The sequence below is a fragment of the Manduca sexta genome, chromosome 28, assembly GCF_014839805.1.
Source record: "Manduca sexta isolate Smith_Timp_Sample1 chromosome 28, JHU_Msex_v1.0, whole genome shotgun sequence".
NCBI lineage: Eukaryota > Metazoa > Arthropoda > Insecta > Lepidoptera > Sphingidae > Manduca > Manduca sexta.
The window spans coordinates 12,596,052-12,619,174 of NC_051142.1; the positions used below are offsets into that span (position 1 = coordinate 12,596,052).

Sequence of the window (23,123 nt, forward strand, 5' to 3'; positions counted from 1 at the left end):
CAATTCTGATGAACTGACTTAATAGTTTAGATGGATAACCGCTGGTGGCTTCGCGCGCTAGAGCCGCTTGGCCCGCCAGTACCGCTTCGCCCGCTAGCGTCGTTTTGCCCGCCAGCGTGGTTTCGCCTGCCCGAGAAACCACATCCGCCAGCGCCGTTTGTTTCAAAAATCTGACTAATTCTTTTTAATTTATTTATTACTTTGAATGACGAGATGAGCTTGTCGTTCGCCTGATAGTAAGCGATACGATCTCCCATAAACAGTAGAAACACTATTCAATACCTTGAATTACAGTATTGTTTGGTATTCTATTTCGCTCGCCATCCTGAGATATAAGATGTTATGTCTTATTATGTCCAATATTTACACTGGCTACAATGTCCTTCAAACCGGAACACAACAGTGACTAGACGCAGCTGCTTGGCAGCAGAAATAAACATTGCGGTGGTACCTACCTAGGCAGAGTTTCACATATGAGAGATCTACCACCAGTAAAGCCTACTACCAGTATTTGATAGGACAAAATAAACAGGATAAAAAGTAGCCTATATATAAACCCAGAACATGGTCTACCTTGATCTCGACTTTATAATACCACTATAACCAACTATAGCTAATAGTAATTCGTTCAGTTCAAACACAATGTCGATCAACAAGAGATGTTGCATCCCACGTCGGATTTATGCCTGCTGATTACGCGAATTAACGATCATTGCGCTGAAATGACGATGATCAACGGTTGGGAAGCTATTAGTGGTTATTCCGAGAACCTGTGTGCCTCGGAGGGCATTTTAAATGATGTAAATTACGAGAAACTAGCAACGTACATTACTTCAAATTTTTATTACCCTTTGATTTTAAAAGTTTCTTATTTCTTATACCTATATATTCAATACGGTGTCGGAGAGGGGACGAGGTACTTCTATTTGTTACGTAGCTCCCCCGGTGGTTTTGTTACCATGTGGTGTCTACTGCCTACCATCAAATGAACCAATTGTATGACCATCATCCCCATTAACTGTGTTCTAAATTTACTTAAACCTGGAACAAACATGAGCCTCCCAAGGTCCAATAACAACGAGTTGTTACAAATAATTATTTAATGGTTGGATACCTAATCAGGTTAAAAACCGTTAATTTTCTTGTTCAAGACGCTTTTGCAGTTCAAATCTATTATAAAATACATACTCGGTGACCTCATAAAAAACAATTTGCTTATCGCAAACAAAAGAAAACAACAACAATGGAACAAAACGTTGCAAATAAATAAATTCGCAGCATCGGAATATGTTTAAAATAAACTCAATTTGCGCGCCGCGACAGGCGGTTGGGCGTGAGAATGCGCCACATAGCTCCCAAGCCTGCTCAACACCAATGTTTATAGCAGTAGTAATATAATATCAGGCCTATATTATATACTGTCTCAGTGCTGGGCATGGGCCTCCTTTACTACTAAGAGACATTAGGCCTTAGTCCACCACACTGGTCTAGTACGAAGATTAAAACAGTAGTAATAATCTCAAATTTTAAAAATTTATATGCTAAAGTTTGTGAACATGTTTAGTTTGGTGTTTATTTGCCAAACTTAAAAAAATAATAGTCTTACATTTCGCACATGACAAACCAAGTCATGAAGCACATTAAATATATTTATTACTTAAAAATGTAATTAGGCTTCCATGTTAAGAAATAAATTGAATACATGAGTGTTCTATACAATCAAAAATAGTTATCTATCAATTGGAGGTTAAGGAAAACTCTCTACTCTACTAGTCTCTCTCTACTGATGGTAGGTCTCTCATATATGTGAGTCCGCCTGAGTAGATACCACCGCAATGCCTATTTCTGCCGCCAAGCAGCAGGGTGTAGTCACTATTGTGTTCCGGATTAAAGAACATTGTAGCCAGTGTAACTAAAGACATAATAAGACTGAACATCTCATGTCTCAGGATGGCGATCGCACTGAAATACCGAACAATACTTTTTAATCCAAGGTATTAGATGGTGTTCCTCGCTTCGCATTGCTTACTATCAGACGCACGGCATTGAAATCAATGAAAAAAAAATCTTATCCATCACTTAATATGTTTAACTATAAAAAGGCATGAGTTGCTTGAACGTTCTATCCCTGAGTATCACGTAAGGTGATTCGCTAAATCCACATTTTCAATTTAACCTGTAAAGGCAAGCACAGCAGTCTATTTGATAATTTTTTTTAAGGTATTTCGCGAAATCCCGATGGATTTTTAAATACGATCTATGCGGCGTTTGCATGTTAAAAGCGGTAATAGGTTTGTATAAATAAAATATTCAAGACGTTAGCCGTCCCGCCACCGGAGTTGATAATGGTTGAAATATTATTGCTTAAAAGGTTATTGGATTTTCGAAACAATAATTATGTTTTTCTAATTAATATTTTTTTATATAATCTAACCTTTATTTTTTAACACGTTTATTGCAGTTATAAACTAAGGATTTATGTAATTGGAAATGTGAAGGTTCCGAAAACATTCTTACCAAATCAAAATTCTAATTAGACTTTTAGATGATTTCAACTCATCAGCCAAAACAGGTGTCGTGGTTCAGTGAGATATCCGTTTAGTAGCCAAAAATCTTTTTTTTCCTCGATCATAAAAAAGGAAAAAAATATTTACTGTCGCAGCAGTGAGCAAAGAATTGAAAACACAAAACATAAAAATAATATAAGTACTTAAATATAAAACAGGCAAACCTCGTGTCTAGGCCGCTACAATTAGGAACTACAATTATCTACAATTTCTCTTGCATTGTCGCTTAAATAGTAATTATCACTTACAACCAAAAAAAGCTGCTCGTTTCCACCGCTGAGTCAAAAATTACTTTGCTATGTAAAACTCGCCAAAACAAATAAAGAAACACATCTGAACAACCTACACCAGATTAAGCAACAAACGTAATTCCAGAGATTTTACTTATTACTCCCCCCAGATGTTTCCATGTACGTGAATTATAGGTAATAATGGAAGCTACTATCGGCTGAATTAATGGCACTTCCAATAGCAATGTTATTTTTCATTCCTGGCAGCCAAGAATTACTTCGTATCGGTATTATCGGATAACATATTTATATATTACTAGCTTTTGCTCGCGGCTTCGCCCGCGTGAAAAAGTTTACTGGGATAAAAGTCCCGCTATATATTTTCTCGGGAAAGAAAGAAGTTTATATATTGGTAAACAAAACAACGATAGTTAATTCTTGTGGAGAACTTCCAAATACTCTTAATTGTAATACTATTATAATAAGGAAGTTATTACAGACGTGATCAAACGACCAAATAGGTCTTTATTAAGTAGTGTAGCACTAAAAGGATAATTAAAGCCCACCTTAAAAAGATCGCCACAACTTATAAATTCAACACAAAAAAACCTTAATATAAAGAGGGAAAGGTGTATGTTATTTGATCTACTGGATAACTCTCTTACCAGACAAAATGCAACAGCAATTCACTTCAAAATAAATACGAGTAACTTCCGTAAGCCAGAGGTGCTCGTCCCAGTTTTGGCTGTAAAAGGACGGGTGCAACGTCGCCTACATTCGGAGACAAATATTTGTATGATCCGCTGGGACTTGGTGTTATAGCCGAAAATAGTTAGTCTAGTTAGTATAGACTCTCATGATATGGGCATGAAAAGGTACAAGAGAGCTTGCTTGTACTATGGATCTTTTTTCTAAAGTTCTGTAACAATCTGTTGTTCGTGTCATTATTACCGAATTATTATTTCCCATGTTATTATAATCAAATTACTTGTAGTTTGTTTCTTATTGCTTTGAATGACGAGACGAGCTTGCCGTTTGCCTGATGATGAGCAATATAACTGCCCATAAACAATAGGAACACCATTTTACACCTTGAATTATAAAATATTGTTTGGTATTCCACTGCGCGCGCCATCCTAAGACAAGATGTTAAGATATATTGTTGTATGCTATATGTTGTATACTACTATAATAAAAAACAATCTATTAAATATAATATCTACATTGAAATATCTTTCCATTAATGATAGGCCAAAGGCAACCTGACCGTGAATTTGGGTTGCTCATTAATTTAACAATCTTGGCTTACATTTATACGGCAGATGTTCTAGTTCATGGAAGCATCGGCCATTGACATTTGTAAATTATATTCTGTTTGTTAGCATTGATTATAACATTTTTTTCACTAATAACATTTACTTCAATGTAACTAAATTACTAAAATAACAAATATTCTTAATTATTTATAAAATATTTGAATAATTACTTATGGGATTAAAAAAATTTCAACTGTAATAACATTTTATAATTCTTTTTTCTCTTTATTTTTAATGTTACTTTTTAACATTTTATACATATTTGAAAAAACAGTGCATACACAAACAACAAATATCACCCTCCGATGGCGTAGCTCAAGACTCAAGCCACCGGCGGCTAGAGACTCAACGTGAGGAATCTTCTCACAGTGCGTGTCGTGTCCAGCAATACTGCCTTATGCATCTGGCTTCTGACCCAACGGCCATTTGAGAGCTTCTGAAGATATTGCTCGAGGCTCTTTGGTACCAACCATGTTGGTCGAGGCTCTTTGATATCAACCCGAGGTATTAATTATTCTCATTATTATTGATCACTAGCCCTGCCCCTGTGAAATTAAAAATCCTGTTGATCTAGGCCTTTTGGTATCACTCCAAGGTATTACTTATTCTCATTATTACTGCACCTGTAATATTAAAGACGTATTGTCGGTGCCGCCTGTGTGAGAAACAAAACTACTTATCTACAACAAAAAGTAAACCAAGTTGCAATATGAAACTTTATCGATATATTTTGAAGAGATTCTCGATGTGCCGATATCGAAAATGTTTTTACTATGACAAACTTTATGCCTCACATAAAAGTTTGTATCGGAACCATTCCATATTTCACTTTAAACAAACCTGACCCATATTTTGGCGTTTGCGGAAAAATACCGGTGTCACTAGTTACGTTGTTTTTGAATATAACGCTCTTAAACTGAGGAAATAGGGACTACATTATTTTTAAAATGAAATTTTAACATACTAATCTAATCTTTATGGCCGTATTAATTTAAGTAATAAAAATGAGATCTCTTTTACTATAAATATAAAAAATGTATGCTAATCATGATAAAATAAGATTAGCTTTTGCATAACCAAGAGTGATGTAATTTACGCACTTGTATATAAAGCCAAGCGCTGCGAAGCGTCGTTTGAATGATGCATACCTGCGACTTTAATGCGACTTACATATTAAAAACAATAATCGCAGTTGTTGTGAAAATATCTGCCTGATCTAGGTTACGTGTGGGTCTTTACTTTTTACGCCACCAAGCAGTTGTATGCAAGCATTATTGGGTTTTGGCTTTGAAGACAATGAGCTTGGGAAATTGAAATTGTTTACAAATTACGTTCCTATGATGCTGAGCGGAGTACGATACAGTGCAATGTTAATACTTCGAAATTCGGGATACCGTTGCTATTTATGGGAATTCATGATGCTTCCATGTCATGTAATTCTATAGATTTATATCGAAGTTATATTATTCACGCGGCGATAGTCTAGTTGGTAGTGAACTATAGCTTACTTTGACAGTGAAGGTACCTGCATACCTCGGAATTTCGAGGGTGTGTGAAGTCTACCAATCCGCGTTAAGCCAGCAAGGTGGACTAAGGTCTAATCCCTCTCAGTAGTAGAGGAGGCCCGTGCCCAGCAGTGGGACAGTATATAATACAGGGCTGATATTATTAGTAATATATATCGAAGTTAAGTATAAACAAAAAAACCACGAACAATAAAGGGCAATAAGTTCATGAATTGCATTACCGTGATAAATAATCCGGATAAATATTGTATAGTATTTTATGGAACCATTCAAAGAGATAACGTCAAAATTCGTCCTTAGTTATCAATTACTTTCTTAGAAGTTAATTTGGTGTCCTATGGTGTTTCATATTCACAGGGAAACTTAGATTTGGAATTTTACTTATAAAAATATATGGTTAGTAAAACATTTTTTATCCTCGCCGTTGTACTGTAAACGAAATAACCAAAACGAGAGTTCCAAAGTTCTTAAATTTCTACAGCATAATAGGCGTTCAGTTAAAATTTTTACATACTTACCGTTTGTCGAGTATTTTGATGCAAATTATTATACCTTTATAAGTCGCAAGTCTGCACGTGCCTCTGTTCTTTATTGCCCGCGTTTTCATTACCTTTGTCATCACGATTGCGGAAAAAATGCATTGTTGTGGTAGAAAAGAGGTAACGAGGCTGGTAATGTAGGCTGATTTGATGAGGCTTTTTGGTTAAATGGTTCACTGTTAATGAACATTACGCGTGCTATAAAGATTTGAGACAACAGGTAGATGTTATTCCTGCTCAGTTCAAAGTAATATTTATTTTATTTCATCGTACGCTAATGTTTGATGACGTCACTATCGCCTTTAGACTTCGCTAAGAATATTATGGGTGTATAGCCACACCGCTGCCTACTTTGAAATAATTTTAAAAACTCGTTTTTAAAAGGTTTCATAATGTTTAATATGGATCATGACTTACGACATGACGATCAGAGCAAGTCACTAGCATAGTTACTAAATGGTATCTAGATATTTCGTATGTAAACGTCTATGTAGTTTGCACTGAAACATCTTTTCCTGCCGTTAAACATTGTCCAAGCACTGTCGTAATCCAGTTTAGATAATAATTGTATCAATTGTTATTTTTTTATATGCAGTGGGGTCCAATAGAATTTCGACTAACGAGATATGATTATCCCTGGGCAGTCGACACAATTATATCGGTTTGTTGGAACCGGATATACAAAGGCTGATCCCGGAATGCGACACAGTTACGTGGGCCACTATGGCGGGTTTGAACACCTTATGTACGCTGGTCCCTATCCGGGCGGTTATAAAATATATCCTACCACAGCAAATAATAATGAAAATAATAATAATAATAATAAAAACGTTTATTGCCAAAATTAAAACTATTAAAGAAATTAAAAAAATAAAAACAAAACAATCTTACAAATAAATATGGCAAAAGGAAGTGGCTCAGATAACTGCTGTCTGAGCTGTGAAACTCAGCCAGCGCTGGTTTTCAGCCACTCCTGGCCCCTTTGGTGTTAGGCGGGGTTAGGACTAACTGCTCCTCCATTCGTTTTCAAACTGCTTAGGTCTAATAATATCAGTATGAAACATATTATAATTAGCATTATGAGACCTGATATGTCAAGATGATGAGCGGAAATCAGTGGCTAAGGGTCCATATAACCCCATTCCAGCCGGCTTCCTTTAGTAATTTATGTAAAATCTAATGCACGATTTGTAGACCACATTTATGCATGCTATTAATACTTATATGTTGTGTATGGTTCCCGTTTTGAAAATTTAGCTTTTCGCTACTTTTATAAGATTAATGCCACTTGTAAAATCTTTCTTCCGGATATCTCCGTTCTTTATTTTTTTATTTGTAATTTACGTTTTAATTATTGTTTATTCCTTTATATTATTATTTTGTTACACCTTTTTTATTGGTGCATAACTTACTTAAGTTATTCGTATACAAAATGACAACAAAATTTAAACTTGAATATTTAAAATAATCTACTTAAGGTTTAAATAACAAGGGCAGGCACAGTTACTTTAACTGTGAAAATGTTAATCGAATGCATTGACATTTCTTTAATTCTACATTCTTTTTCCGAAGATGCAACATAATTAATACGATTGCAGAAATATAATGCCAATATCAATGTCATGTTACTCAAAACCGCGTTTGAAATAGTATAAAAATATACAGTCCTCATCAAACAGCATCATTCAATCCCATCTTCTATCAATATGAAGTTCGCAGTAAGTAAAGAAACAAAAAATAAATCATAAATTGTTTATTGAAAATATATCAATCATAAACTTTATTTAGACTTTAATTCGGTATATGAATTGTTGATTCGTGTTGATTGGTAGAGTCAACAATTTAAACAGTGTTAAAGATCAAGTAACCAATCGTAAAATCCAATCAATAAGACATGAAGATAATACATTGTTTTTTCAGGTTGCCTTCGCCGCCGTTTTGGCCGTCGCCGCGGCCCAATTCTCCGATTTCGACCCCTCCCGTGTGCAGTACGTCCGTCCTTCCCCTTCGCCAGTTCCGTACCGCGTCAGCACAGTCGCTCCCCAATTGGCCAACATCAACCGCGTAGTCGACAGTGACCGTAACGCTAACATCCTTCGCTATGATAACGATGTCGGCCCTGATGGCAGCTACAGTTATGCGTAAGTATTACATATATAACCCTTTAATATATATTATCCCACTGACTGCTGTGACGAATGCCTTCAGGTTCAGAACCTAAAGGCACGCAATTCTGTTTTTCTAAAGTTATTTGAGTATTTTTTGTGAATCATTGCTTGATTTTACGGGGAAAGGAAAATATTGTGAGGATACCTACATACCTGAGAAGTTGGAAATAAGAATTTTGAGGGTATGGGAAGACTGAAATCTAAATCAGTAGTAGAGGAGGCCCTTTGCCCTGCTGAAGGCAATATACATGTAATACAGATCTAATATTATTATTAAGATTGTCTCATCACCACCACGATACAAATAGTTACGGGGGAATTTGAGATTATCATCTTATACTTGATAATGCAATAGAGACAATGAGTCTATGGTCATATTGGACGTAATAATTCATACAATACATTTTATTCATCATATAATTCAATAACTACGTGTATTGACAAGTTGGCGCTGATTGCCGACGTATTTTTTAATACAATTAATTATGGATATAATTATGTATTATATTATCGCTTAGACACATAGGTATTTAACAGCGACTATAACAATTAGTAACAAACAATAAATCTGTATTAATGTGAGTCGTTATACAACCAAAATTAATAATGTAATACATTAGATTCTTGACATTTTACGTTGTATTGAAAATATATATATTTTCGGGACAATCATAATAAATCTGGATTTTTATGGATTAAACACATATTACGCATTTATCCCCGAAGGGGTATGCAGAGGCGCAACCAGGGCATCCAGTTTTAGCTAAGTGTGTTTCGTCCCATGATAGGAGGCGACCCTATCGCCATATCGAGCACAAATTCCAAATTCCGAGCTTATACTGAACAGAAAAACCCAATTATCACTTTTCCCGAACCGTGATTCGCACTCAGGACCTGAGAACGCTGCCTTATCGCGCATGCAGTACATCAGCGCCACCGAGGTACATTATTTACATCTAAAATTCCAGATACGACACCAGCAACGGTATCTCGGCTCAAGAGCAAGGAGTTCCTCGTGACTTCGGCGGTAACCCTCCATTGAGGCCCGTGGTCGCACAGGGTTCCTTCGCTTACACCTCCCCTGAGGGAGTGCCAATTGCCATCTCTTACATTGCTGACGAGAACGGATTCCAACCCTCTGTAAGTAATTTTATTTGTTTAAATCCAGTTTCTTCGTGAAGTAACTGATAAGTAAAAACCATAAGACTTAAAATCTCATGTCTCACTGTGTCTGCAGTGAAGTGCAGTATTTTGTGATTCAAATTACTGTATGGTGTTACTACTATTTAGGGGCGGTCATATCGCTTTCCATTAGTCGAGTGACATGCTCGTCCCATCATTCAGCGACAAAATAATAATTATAACCATAAGAATTGCCGGATTCAAGCAAAAGTAATACTAACTTTGATTATTACTGTCAATAAACCAACTGACCGTAAAACTCCACTCTACCGTCAACTTATGTGAATTATTAATAAAAACCTATACGGACGTTTTCATCATATCACTAAGGATTTCTTCCGTGATCTATAAACTTCTTTACAAATACTAGTTTACACAATATCCGATACTTTGGCATTTGGAAGAACGTATTTCGCAACATTAGTGCAGCCTTATTTGAATGATCGTGACTTCTTGCATAACTCGATTGAGTGACGGTGCCATTCTAAATAATAAATATCTTTTACCGCTTTTACTATTCTGCCGCCAAGCAACGGTGTTGGCAATTCGGTTTAAAGTACATAGTAGTCAGTGTTAATGGACATTATAAAACTTGAATATCTTATTGACGAATATAGTGCAGTGGTATGCAGTATTATAATATAAATTCTTGATATATTTACGTCTGTTTCTGGATAGGTGGCGCTTAAAACAAAACTATCTGTTTTTATATATTACTAATATGATATCGTGTATTATGACATACATTCTATTTTAAATTATATTGAGGACCTTAAGTCTATAATAAATATAAGCCTAATGAAACCAATATTAATCATCAGTATACTGAACTAATATGTGTCTTTTCAGGGTGACTCCATCCCCACCCCTCCACCAATTCCGGCTCACGTTCTGAGATCTCTGGAATACATCAGACTGAACGCCCCATCCGGATCAGGACTGAAATAAATTATTTATTAAAAAACAAAATAAATTAATTTTTTTACTGATTTTGTTGTTTTATTGTTTCCGCGCAGTCGAAGATTTAATTAAAAAGCTATTCGAATTCTTCCATCCAGTTGAAAATAATAATAAAAAATTAAAAGCTATTCGCATTCGTTATTTGAACAATACATTTAATACTCATTGTTTTAAAATTCTGAGCTAAGGTTCCGCGCAGACGTAAACTTTTTTGACTGTTAGCAACGAATTAATATATTGTTAACTCGATGAAATTGCCTCGAGTTATCAATATGTTGTTTTTTATTACTGGAACACTAGACAGTCGCTTCTACTAAAATGTTGAAATAATTAATTAATTTATTGACATTACTAAAGAACCATTAGTAGATTAAGTACCTCGTGAAATGTGATACTTGTTATTAAAATGAGCAAAAATTGGCGATTAATAATATTTCTTCCCACAGTTTCAAACCGTCTTTGTCGTCGTCATATAGTTGCAACTTGAAGTACACATAATTTTAAACTGTCTGAGAGTAAGCAACTCCATTCTGAAACATAGGTTTAAAAAAATATAATACGCTGACTTCATACTAGAATGGGGTCAAGGCGAAAGTTAGTGAAATTTATCTAAGAACGGGTCTTAATATGGGACAAAAACATGAATAAAGACTCTACTAAATTATTACAATATAATGCCACTTCTAAGTTTTACTTCGTTCTTTCACACGTTTAAAGTAAATATTTTTTACAATTATCGTACTCATGTTTGATATGCCTATCAAAAAATAATTAACAAAAATAGTCATTATTTCATGCCTATTAAGCATAAAGGTCTGCTGATAGCCGCTTAATAGTTGACGGATAATAAATAGGAAACAACTAATATAAATAAGTAGAACTCGTTTTATTGGGAGCATAGTTTAGTGTGACTTTTGTATTTGGTCGAATTATACATTTATGTTACATATAGCATTTACTCAGGAGTCGTGGAACAGAAACTTAATATTATAAATGTAAAAGTTTGTAAAGAAGTTTGGATGTCAGCATGTTTGATAGAAAGTTATAAGCGCTGTATTAATATTGTAACTTTGACTTTGCGGATGACCGAAACCTCAGTCCCCCCGTCAACACGAAAGCTGCAAAGTCTTCGAAACGTCGGGAAAAAACTAAAATATTAAACTCGCGATAACATCCAGAAAAAAGTTTAATTTGAATGTCTAACATTCGCGTAAACTTAAGAAATTATTGCGCTATATAAATTTTGATTAAATATGGTACACGGATAGGCCAAATCCTGAATTGACCTAATCATTTGTTCCAGAAAAATTCGCATTGGCTAATAGTTATTCCTTTGAAGGACTTTAACGCGATTAAAGTCATGAGCATTATCTAATGTAGTACCAAGATCTTGACATTTAAACTTGATATGTTATGAAAGATGACTTTTATATGTTTTGATTAAACCAAATTTTAATATTTATAATTCCGGTTACAGTTAAGAATAAACTATAAATCTAAAAGAATATAATTGGATAACCTAGTCACATTATATTACTTTCAATCGTAATTTGTGACAAAATATGATAATCATACCAGTATTGAGCAACATTTTTTTATAAATCCTTACATACAAGTATAATAAACCAAAATCCTCCGACTCATCTGTCTGTCTGACTCAACGCGGTAAACTCAAAAACTACCGGAATTCGATGAAATTTTATATCGAGATATTTTTGCCGTTTTGGATTCCTTACGGAACACATATGTACGCACAATTATTATTATACTAGCTTTTGCTCGCGGCTTTGCTCGTGGGAAAGCTTTTTCCGAGATAAAACTCCCCCTTATTTTCCAAGAATTAAGAGCAAACTATATCCTTCCCAAGGTCACAAATTATACATAACAAATTTCTTTAAATTTTGTTGGGTAGTTTTGAGTTTACCGCGTTCAAATAGACAGATGCGGTAGGAAACTTTGTTTTATATGTAAGGATTAAACATTTTTACTATTTAAATAATTCCGTTGAGGCTATTAAATAAGACGCGGCCCGAGAATTAACTAGTTTACATAACAAAGCTTACTATTATCAGCCTAAGCCTAATGAAGTTGTTAGTTTACAAAACAAAGCTTACTATTATCAGCCTAAGCCTAATGAAGTTGTTAATTTACATAACAAAGCTTACTATTATCAACTTAAGCCTAATGAAGTTGTTAGTTTACATAACAAAGCTTACTATTATCAACCTAAGCCTAATGAAGTTACTAAGGTGATTAAACAGATCTAAGTTTTTATCAGGTAAGATAACTTTTTGAACGTACTTACAGTATCTGTAGATGATTATGTAATTATTATTATTTTTAGTTCGCCTCGACAAAGTGACTGCACTGCACCCTATGACAAGCGCGATACCGTCCAGATGGTAATAGATGGCTATTTCATGCCATTCGACAAAACCATGCCGGCCCACTAAGACGCTTTTTCGCGCTACGGCGAAAGAGTCCAGGATTATAGGAAAGAGAGATCATGCGCTCAAGCAAACTATTCCAAACCTTGATGATACGGCGAAGAAAATAGTTCACGAACCTATGGGATTTTAACCGTCAAGTTGTGGTTTCGCATGCCAGTACACATGATTTTGCTAAGGAAAGAAGAAAGGGGGATCAAATTGAACAATTCCTCAGAACGTTCGCAATGACACAGTCGGTAAAACACGCTTAGAGAAGCAACATCCCTCCGCAACTATAGCGTCTCCAAGTTGTTCGTCATGCCTATATCATTCAGTATACGCATGGCCCGCCGCTACATTCCATCCAAAGCATCGAGCAAGTATTGCGGCCTAATTACATAAATTACAAAATAAATTGACTGATTTGAGAAGATTCTAAGATTAGTATGAATAAACGCGCAAAAACTGAAATATCAATTGCTAAAGCATCTATTTTGATCCAACTATAATAAGTTGCCTACCCTACGAAAATAAATGACCAGTTTCAGATGATCCTTTGCTAACCTTCCTCAAAACAGTGAGACAGTTCAAACAACACTTGTCGTCCGACGAAAACTAATTAATCATAATAATTTCTTGTCGCCACAAGCAGAACGCAACAAAAGGCCCGGATAATGGAGTTTATACAGAGTGTTACACAATGGATAATATTATTTTTGAAAGGTATTCTTTTCCCGTAATGCATTTAGCGCTAATGGACCGAAAATAGCAGCATTGTTAAGCTTGTTTTGGTAAAAACGAACAATGTCTTCTACGCGTAAATATTATTCATATTTTTTATCAATAATTTCTAGGTTATGATATCTAGCTAAAATGAACATAGAAAATATTATGATTTAACGATTAATAACATCGTAAAAACTGAAATAAAATAATGAATAGAAAAATCTTGGTACTTTAAAATCAAACTGACTCTATATTGAACTACAGTATGGTACCTTTTGTATGCAATCTGCCTCTGGCTAAGTGACCCCACTGATGTTGATGGTAAGTCGATTGGAGTCCAATAGAATGTCGACTGACGATAGATGATTACACTTCGGCAGTCGACACAATGCTGGCCTGTTAGGACATACATAAGCTGATCCCGGAACGCGACATTTACGTGGGCCACTACGGCGGTAAAATTTAACTTTTCGTATAAAACAACATCCTGTAAGTTACAAGTCGGATGACAAATGTTGCACATTGGCAGACATAAATGGATCGGACCAATCAATGGCTTTATATATACCTTAATAGTATAAAAATGTATTATTGATAGTATTTTCCAGGTCTGTTTACATCGCAATTTTAAGGACCACTTTTAAAGGACTACTAAAATTGTTGATGATATTTGGAAGTTAGACAGGCGTGGGCCAAACAGAAAACAGCCCGCCTGCAACTCCGTCCATCGACGCTCGCGACGGTGCCCCGTCGTTTCTGTATGTTTTACAATAGGGCGCGCAAAATGTCCATGTCATAACCGCGCCTTGACTTTTCTATATGTTTTGCATCGCGACGTTTCTATACATTTTGTATGAATGGTCGCGGTAAAGACATATGTCCGCGCACCGGCCGCATCTTACATCTTGTCTGTCTGTCCAGCGAATTAGAAATACAAATAATACTTACTAGCAAGCTTCGCACGTCTGCATAAGTTATTTTCTATCAGCACGATGCTCGGAGGGGTGAGGGCAGTCGTTGGATAGATTCTATTATAAGATATAAAAGATATTTTATAAAACAATTGTGTTAGTTTATTAGCTCGTTTCACGCAAGCCTAATTCCCTACCTAGGCTAGCATTAGCCTAACGAAGCTATTTATTATTATTACAGTACTTTCCTTAATTATAAAAATATTGCTACTTAGCATATAGCTACGTCGCAGACGCACAGCGCATGCGACGTTAAACGTTGAGTCTTATAACGCCCTATAATTATAGGTACCTACTAAAAATTCCTTCCAATCAAAACACAACACATACAGTGCACAATAACAACAGAAGCCGTAAATAATATATAATGCCATGTCATTGTTTTTTTTTTTTTTTTGTTTTTAAAGTTTGAAATTCATAGAGTAATCATGACTCGCAAAATTAACACAAGTCATGATACACAGCATATACTTTTATTCGAGGGGCCTATATAAACCCACGGCATCAGTAAAATAACAATCTATTCGTCTATACTATGATATAAAGCTAATGAATTTGTTTTTTTGTTTGAACGTGCTAATCTCAGGAACTACTGATTCGAATTGACAATATATTTTCATCTTGAATAACCGATTTATCGAGGTAGACTATAAGCTATATAACATCACGCTGTGACCAATAGGCGCGGAGCATCCATGAAAAATGTTGCAAAAACACGGAAAATTTATTCCCTTTCAGAGTTTCTCTGGTGTGTACTACGTAAATGTTTTACGTAATTATTATTCTTCTTAAATAGTTCTAAGAATTAACTATAAAACGAACTCCCCCGCAGCATCTGTCTGCATGTTTGAGCTCGATAAACTCAATAATTACCCAACGTATTTAGATGAAATTTGGGATAGAGATTATTTGATACCCTGAGATGAGCATAGACTACTTTCTTCCCAGGTAAAATATGTAGCGGGACTTTTATCCAGGAAATTTTTTTTACGCGGGCAATGCCGCGATCAAAAGCTAATACTCAGTCAATGATATTGGCTGACAAAAACTAATTTCGACTTTACCAATGATTTTTTATATGCGGCTTCATTCAGATCTTTTTAAATCAATGTCAAAAGCTCCTGAGTTGGAATCCTAGGTTGGGCGACATTCCTTATACCGAATTATTATGTGAATTTATCACTTCCTTAGTTACTTGTTTAAGGAATATTTTTTTATTGCAGCCAGTCAAGCGGTCTTCGATTTTGTAATATTATTTTAAGGATTATCTAGTTACTATAATTCATTATGGCAACTAAACTATTTATTATCTAGTGGGGTGAGAAACACGGAGTAGTATTAAGTCTAAAGCCTGCTTTCAAACGAAAGAAAAGTATATCTATTTAACCTTGACAAATACACACCGCACAATTATATAATTGTATCCAAATAAAAGCATTCCAATTATAAATATCGACCATCAACAAGTTGACAACATCTGCGCGTCGCCTTACTACCAAATATCTTAACAGCTCCCGCAGTGAATTGATATAAATAATACTTCGATCCACAAGTATTATTTATTTGTTGGGTTGCAAGTAGGAAATTGAAACCAACTCAACCGAAAGCAATAAAGTCAGTCCACTCGGATACAATACTAAGCTCGTGCGTCCTTAGGATGCTCGAGGAAATAATGTCGTATAAGCAGCGATAGGTTAGTGAGTGGGAGGGATGAGAAAAGTTGTGGCTTCTTTCAGTCATAGTGTTTTTTTTCTATTTGCTTAATTGTTTATTATTATTGGTAGGGGAACTACACAAGATATACGCTTCAGATTTCTTGCAAAGTTAAATAGTAAATATTTACCTGCTATAATTTGATAGTATGATATTTTTAACCTAACTTTACGAACCCACCACAGACCAACCTAGCAGATGCAAGGCCGAGAGGTATTCAATTCAGATTTACTGAGGCATATTTACAAGCCTAATATTTTTATTATTTAATCGAATAAGTCGAATCTATAAAATTATATTTTCGACATTTCGACTGCTCCAGTTTCACCAAAGCTTCCGCCTTTTGATGGCATGAATTTGAATATTTGAATATCAAATGACAAATATGAAATTCATATTTTCGTATTTGAAATACTGAGGTTGCGAAGAAATTCACAAATCAGTCTTTAAAAAATTCGACAAAGTATGTTTAGATTTCATTACAATAATTTACTTTAGGCAATTATCATTTTATATTATAGCCTTTTAAATAATGAGAGGATAAACTCTCATTGTTAAACGTATCTTTAAAGGGCAAAATGCTGCAAAATACTGTGTTACATTAACACATCATACTAAGTTTTGATTAAATAAAGAAACAACAGTACTGGTAGATAGCTGCTAACATACATACAGAATTTATCCCTTACTGGTATGAAAATAAAACTTCATTTAGTATGCGTTTTTATAGTATTAATTCTCATTTCTGTGCCTAAAAGTTAGCAATATAATAATGGTAACTTTCCTCGAACGTACTCAATAAATCGCTAAGACTTTCCTACCGTAGGTTCAGTCATAATAAAGTGTGAGTTAATAAGTAAAATATCAGTGCCTGCAAAATTTGTTATAATTTTACAAGTTGACACGTTAAGACCATTGATTGTGTTTATTTTTAACTTTAGTAAATTAAGGGCCTGTTTTACAACTTCAACGAAATACTAGTCCTCATATTTATTTATAAGTCCACCGAAAATAACTTACAATTTAATCTTTATTCCCAAATAAAGGACAATAAATGAGTACTATTTATTTTAGCTCTTAAATAAAATTTACCTGATATATGTGAAATAGGTGCTAAAGAAGCTTTCCCATCTTCATATCACCATAAGCAAACTGCGAGCCATAACTTAACTATACCGCGGTTAGACCCAACTCTAAAACCTATAAGACATTGAAGCAAGCATAGCATAGGGCACCTTCAGAACTATAAAAACCTCATCCAAATTTTGGGGACAGAATTTGCGCAAGAAGATAAACTCATACTTAAGTACTCATTTCCACCAAACTTCTTTCAAACAGAGACAATTTACAGAAGATATTTTGAAAATACAAATATTTGAATATTTGTATTTTCCATAAAACTATATTTCACTTAGGTCTCTATTGTTTTAAACCAGCTATACGTTACTTAAGCGCGATGCTTCCTTGCTAAAATATACTATTTTAACCCACGACGTAATTAATCAGATAGAAAGATCCGGAGGCGTTAGTAATACATTTTCTATCCCTCTCAGTATGACAAAAATAACGAAGTAAAGACGTAACTAACCTCTGAGATAATGACATTTAAACAGGAAAAGCCAATTGAAAATCGGATGACATTTACCGAGTTTATAAATAGGGGTTAATCAATTTATATCTGAGTCCTGATATGTAATATTATTTTGACTTGGAATGAACTTATATATATTAAATTGAAATCGAGTTGAGAATCCGACGGATTCCACTTTAAATAATAATAGGTGCAGTCATAGGGGATTTTCATATCATGGACGTGCAAAATAGAATGTGTCATCTGATGTAAAGTGACTTACCACCCATACCTTTATTCACATGATGTAAAAACTGACATAATAGACCACGTAAGTATGTTTGAGAACAGCCTGTGTGTATCCGGCGTCAAAGAGGCCAGCATTATTATGTCGACTGACGAGGTATAATCATATCTCGTCAGTCGACACTTTACTTACCAACTGGTGCAGTGAACACTTTGACGAGCCCTTACATAAAAAATATTCAAAATGACAGAAAAATTGTGTATACCCTGCTGGACTTAAAGAAATTTGGATGTGAATTGTTTTGGTTTCAGGAAATATTTTACTCTTCGTAAAAACTAGTTGCCAGTAATCGTATCAAGCCGGCCCATTTGTACAACAAATAAATATCTTTACATGTAGAGGTTATGAAAGTGCATCAAAATCCATAATAATATTTTAAAATTCCTTCAACAATATGTACGCTCAACATCATCTAGACCTCGACAGCGACAAGCTCGTTAATATTTACAATGAAATCAATTTCTTTTTTAACACTATAACACAAACGTAGTTCTAGATTTAAGATGTTATACGTAAGTGTTTTAGATTATAAAGAAATAATAATACTATTAATAAAAACCAATAGTGTATAAATATCTTAATTTTAATCCACTTTAACTAAAAACAATATATTTTCATGACCAAAATGCACTAAACCTTATAAAGTTCATTGCATTTTGGTAATAGAAATATGTAAGCCATGAGAACACAAAACAGGAGGTAACAGACATGAAGATATACCACGGCTTGGAAATGGTGGAGTCCAAAATGAATAAAAAACCTATACATGGTGTAATAGATATAATTGTTGCATATCTACTGATATTAATACGGATAGACAAAGACAAAAAATAAAAGCCTGAGGGATAACCACCTGCAATTGGAGAGTAAATAAAAGTATTTACTTTTTCTACAAACAAACCACTTCTGATATAGTAAAATGATTTTAAACCAAACCAACATCAGATAGATTATCCAAAATTATAATTAATCTTGTACCGAAAAATAAAGAAGACACGAAGTAGTTTACAATTGATTTCGAAAGAAGTACTTCACAACTGATTCGAACAAGTCGTAGTTCTAGAAAACCTCTATCCCTCTTCGAACTAGTTTTCTTCTTAAAATATTGCATACGATTTTCTAGAGATGTTCCATCAGGCAAAAATTTACTCTTACTTTATAAAATAAAGGTTCATATCCCAAGTCCTCTTTCTAACATTTCGAAGTTACCACTCGAACACTGCAGTCCACAACCAAATTCACACAAAACAATTTTCGTATCAAGTCACCGTACATTTGGCTCAGCATATCACTCAAAGCAACCCGTCTCGGCTCGCTCCCGCACCAATGAATAGTGTATGAGACAGCGAACACTCCCTGCTCCCAGTTATTTCCTCTACCGAATTTTACGAAACAAAAATGCAACCGAATGGTTTTAGAATTGACTATAAACGTAAAATATATTTTTGAAAGTATTCTGTATTTAATTCATGGTTATTACGGTAAGGATGTGTTTTACAACTTCTGAGTACATGGTATTCGTTATATAAATGTATAAACTGAACTGAGTAACAAATATAAAAGTAACACTCAAATCAATATTGCAACGATATCGGTAGTTCATGTCAATTCGTAAAATCGTAACTCGCGCGCAATGCTTGCACGTCGTGGTGTTCGAATTAAACCCGCTCGCGCATGGCTTTCCAGAAGCAGAAATGAAAACAGATTTTTACAATTCGTGAATAATTTATACAGATTTTTCAAGTCAGAAATACAAATAATACTTACTAGCAAGTTGCGTACATCTGCATAAATTATTATCTATCAACACGACGCTTGCAGTGGTGAGGGCAATCGCTGCATATATTTAATTATTAAATCTAAAACGCATATTTTAAAACAATTATGTTAGTGTATTAGCACTTTTCACGCAATCCTAATCCTAAATCTAAACTAACATTAGCCTAACAAGGCTATTTATTATTGTTTTACTATTTTCCTTAATTATAAAAAAGATACTTCAAATCCTAATCTGAACACTACAACACTGGCAGAATGCAATTACGACAGAAGCCGTAAATAATATATATACTTAATGTCATGCCTTCATGATATAATTGTTTATTAAGGAAAAATATTTTTGGAGATATTCAGAGTAATCATGACTAGCAATATTATCACGAGACATGATATATAGTATGTACTTTTGTTAGAGGAATCTATTTAAACCCACGGCAGCTCATACTTGCATGTAACTATTACTAAAAAAAAGTAAATGGTGCCCAACGTGTGGGTACCCTTTTGCTAACTTTTTTGGCCTATTTTATCGGTCATTACTTATGAATATGACCTCTGAGTATGGCCCGTTTTCCGTTCGTACTTCAAACTTGACTTGAGGTTATGAAGACAAAATGCCAAAGTGCCAAAATTGCCGAAAGAAAGTAAGGTAATATTTTATACAAATCTATATATGTTTGGGACAAGAATCTACTGTATATGTATACTCCTTGAAGAGGTCCCCCGAATGACTCTAGATTGGCACATACTGTATCACATTATCATTATTAAATGTTTTTTGCTCGTGTTTAGATAACAGCAATAAATCATTATATAAAACGAGAGGAGATAAAACATAGTTCAGTTTTGTTTTAACGTTTGAACCGATATCATAATAATGATAGTGTCTATAGTGTTATGTGCTGTTATTATTCTCGCATTATTGATATATCTTAATAGTCTAATTCATGAAAGGTACTGGAAAAAGCGAGGAGTTGTCTTCAGCGATCAATATAGATACATGACTCCGATCTGGGAATTTTTGACAACAAATCAACCCTTTTTCAAGATTCTGCAAAACGTTTATGACAAACATCCAACGGAACCGGCAGTGGGTATCGGCGCTTTTTTCACACCTACTCTGTTCGTACGAGATGCTCAGAATATCCAGCATGTAATGCAAAATGACTTCAGTTCTTTCAACCACAGAGGTATAGAGATAACCCGTAACGACAAGTTGGCTGACAACGTTTTATTTGCGAACGGTACACGATAGAAAGTCTTGAGACAAAGCATGAGCCCATTATTCACAGCTAATAAACTAAAAAACATGTACAATATACTTGACAAAAGTGCCAAAGATTTCGTAACATACATGAAAGATAATAAACAGCTGTGGACTACTGACGCGTACGATACCCTCAGCACATTTTGCTCGGCCGCCGTAGGAGCTTCAGTGTTTGGTATCACAACCAAGTCTATTTTCGATTCACCTTTCCTCGATATGGCACGGAAAGCTATTCAGTCATCATTTGTATTAAATCTGAAATTCGCTGCGCTCGTCATAAGCTACAAAGCAGGAAAATTTTTTAACGTCCAAGTTTTCAAGAAATACGAAGACTTTTTTATCACTGCTATCGAAAATGTAATGCAACAAAGGCAAGCTGATAAAATCATCAGGAACGACTTTATAGATCATTGTATAACTTTGCAGAAAAATGAAGTATTGCGTGATTCTTCTACGGGATATGAGATAAAACCAACGACTGACGTGCTGGCTGCTCAAGGTTTCTTTTTCTACATCGCTGGTGTAGACCCTAGTGCCGCTGCTATGTACGCTACTTTGGCTGAACTAGGCAGACACCCTGAGATTTTACAACGTGTTCATGATGAAATTGATGAAACATTTGAAAAACACAACGGACAGTTGACTCACGATGTGGTACAAGACTTGGAATATCTGGACAAAGTGTTGAGCGAAAGTATGAGAATGTATCCACCGATAGGCTTCTTAAACCGAGAATGTGTCGAAGACTCAGTCCTACCGGTTGGTAATATAAAAGTGGAAAAAGGAACAAAAATTTTCACGCCAATTTACGCGATTCATTATGATGAGAAATATTATCCCGATGCTAAAGTTTTTAACCCGGATAGATTCACTAAGGGTGGGATGCAAACGACTTTGAGCGACTCAATCTATATGCCATTTGGGAAAGGCAACAGGCTGTGTATTGGGGCGAGATATGCGCGACTACAAGTTAAGGCTGGTCTCGTGCACCTTCTGCGCCACTTCTCTGTAGAGACCATTGTAGGACCAGGCGGAATCAAATTTAAAAAGGAATTTGTACAGTTGAGACCAATAAATCTAAAAGTATATTTCAAGCCCAGGGACACGAAAGTCTAAACGTGTACCGTAATAGTGACTCGATTACCACAGACTACAAGAGGACCGTTCTAGTGCTAAAAGGTTAGCATCTCCTTTTAAAGATTCTTTTAAACAGTGCCGAGTTATTCAGTGTTATTATCTATTAAATCATTTTTTTTTTTGTTTTTAATAAGATAAACACGGACAACAAATTTTTATCAGTAAATAAATACGAATTTATAATAATAATGAAATGAACATATTACATAACGTAATAGCTACTAAAATGTAAACTATAACAGCTCCACAAAAAGAGTAGATAAAAGGAGTAAGTGTATGTAAACGTGTATATTATTGAATTAGTAAATAGTATTTGCATATTTTCAAAGTTGTATTATTATTCTTTTTATTTATCCATTGTCTTACTTTTGAAACCAGTTTATAAAGGCATTTGGTAGTTTGACCTGGAATGTTATCCCGGAATTTTGAAAATTAATAATTTTATAGACTTCGACTTATTCTTTCCGAATTGTAACTTTGCCACCTCATATCTTTGCCGCTAGACCCGTCATATAGGAAAAATGGTGCCTAAAAGCAGTTTTGTGACAATATTTCCTGTCCTTTTGTCTCTTCTCTTTCTCTGGAACGCATGGAGGTATCAAATTGAAATTCATAACAAATACTCGATTTATACGGAACACTTGGCACCCGCAACTCACACTTGTCTGGTTTTTTACAAGTTTACGAGCATTAAATCGGTAATATTAGCTGACAAAAACTAAATTCGACTTTACCAATG

General features: G+C 34.8%; 2 protein-coding genes across 2 annotated transcripts; both read left to right on the forward strand.

Moving 5' to 3' along the window:
• The first annotated feature begins 7,787 nt into the window (after positions 1 to 7,787).
• LOC115442109 (larval cuticle protein LCP-22) lies at positions 7,788 to 10,517 on the forward strand. Its single transcript, XM_030167079.2, has 4 exons — positions 7,788 to 7,896; positions 8,099 to 8,319; positions 9,315 to 9,486; positions 10,378 to 10,517. The coding sequence occupies exons 1-4, from the start codon at positions 7,885 to 7,887 to the stop codon at positions 10,474 to 10,476; spliced, it is 504 nt and encodes a 167-aa protein (XP_030022939.1). The 5' UTR covers positions 7,788 to 7,884; the 3' UTR covers positions 10,477 to 10,517.
• Positions 10,518 to 20,830: 10,313 nt separating this feature from the next.
• Positions 20,831 to 22,716, forward strand: LOC115442131 (cytochrome P450 9e2). The gene has a single exon (XM_030167108.2). It carries the CDS (start codon positions 21,254 to 21,256, stop codon positions 22,361 to 22,363), a length of 1,110 nt encoding a protein of 369 aa, XP_030022968.2. The 5' UTR covers positions 20,831 to 21,253; the 3' UTR covers positions 22,364 to 22,716.
• Positions 22,717 to 23,123: the final 407 nt, after the last annotated feature.

Bases quoted from the DNA above. Each gene is read 5' to 3' on its own strand.
- LOC115442109 (XM_030167079.2), top strand. The intron at 8,320-9,314 runs GTAAGTATTACA...CTAAAATTCCAG, and splicing joins GATGGCAGCTACAGTTATGC to ATACGACACCAGCAACGGTA. The intron at 9,487-10,377 runs GTAAGTAATTTT...GTGTCTTTTCAG, and splicing joins AGAACGGATTCCAACCCTCT to GGTGACTCCATCCCCACCCC.
- LOC115442131 (XM_030167108.2), top strand. From the start codon at position 21,254: ATGAGCCCATTATTCACAGCTAATAAACTAAAAAACATGTACAATATA.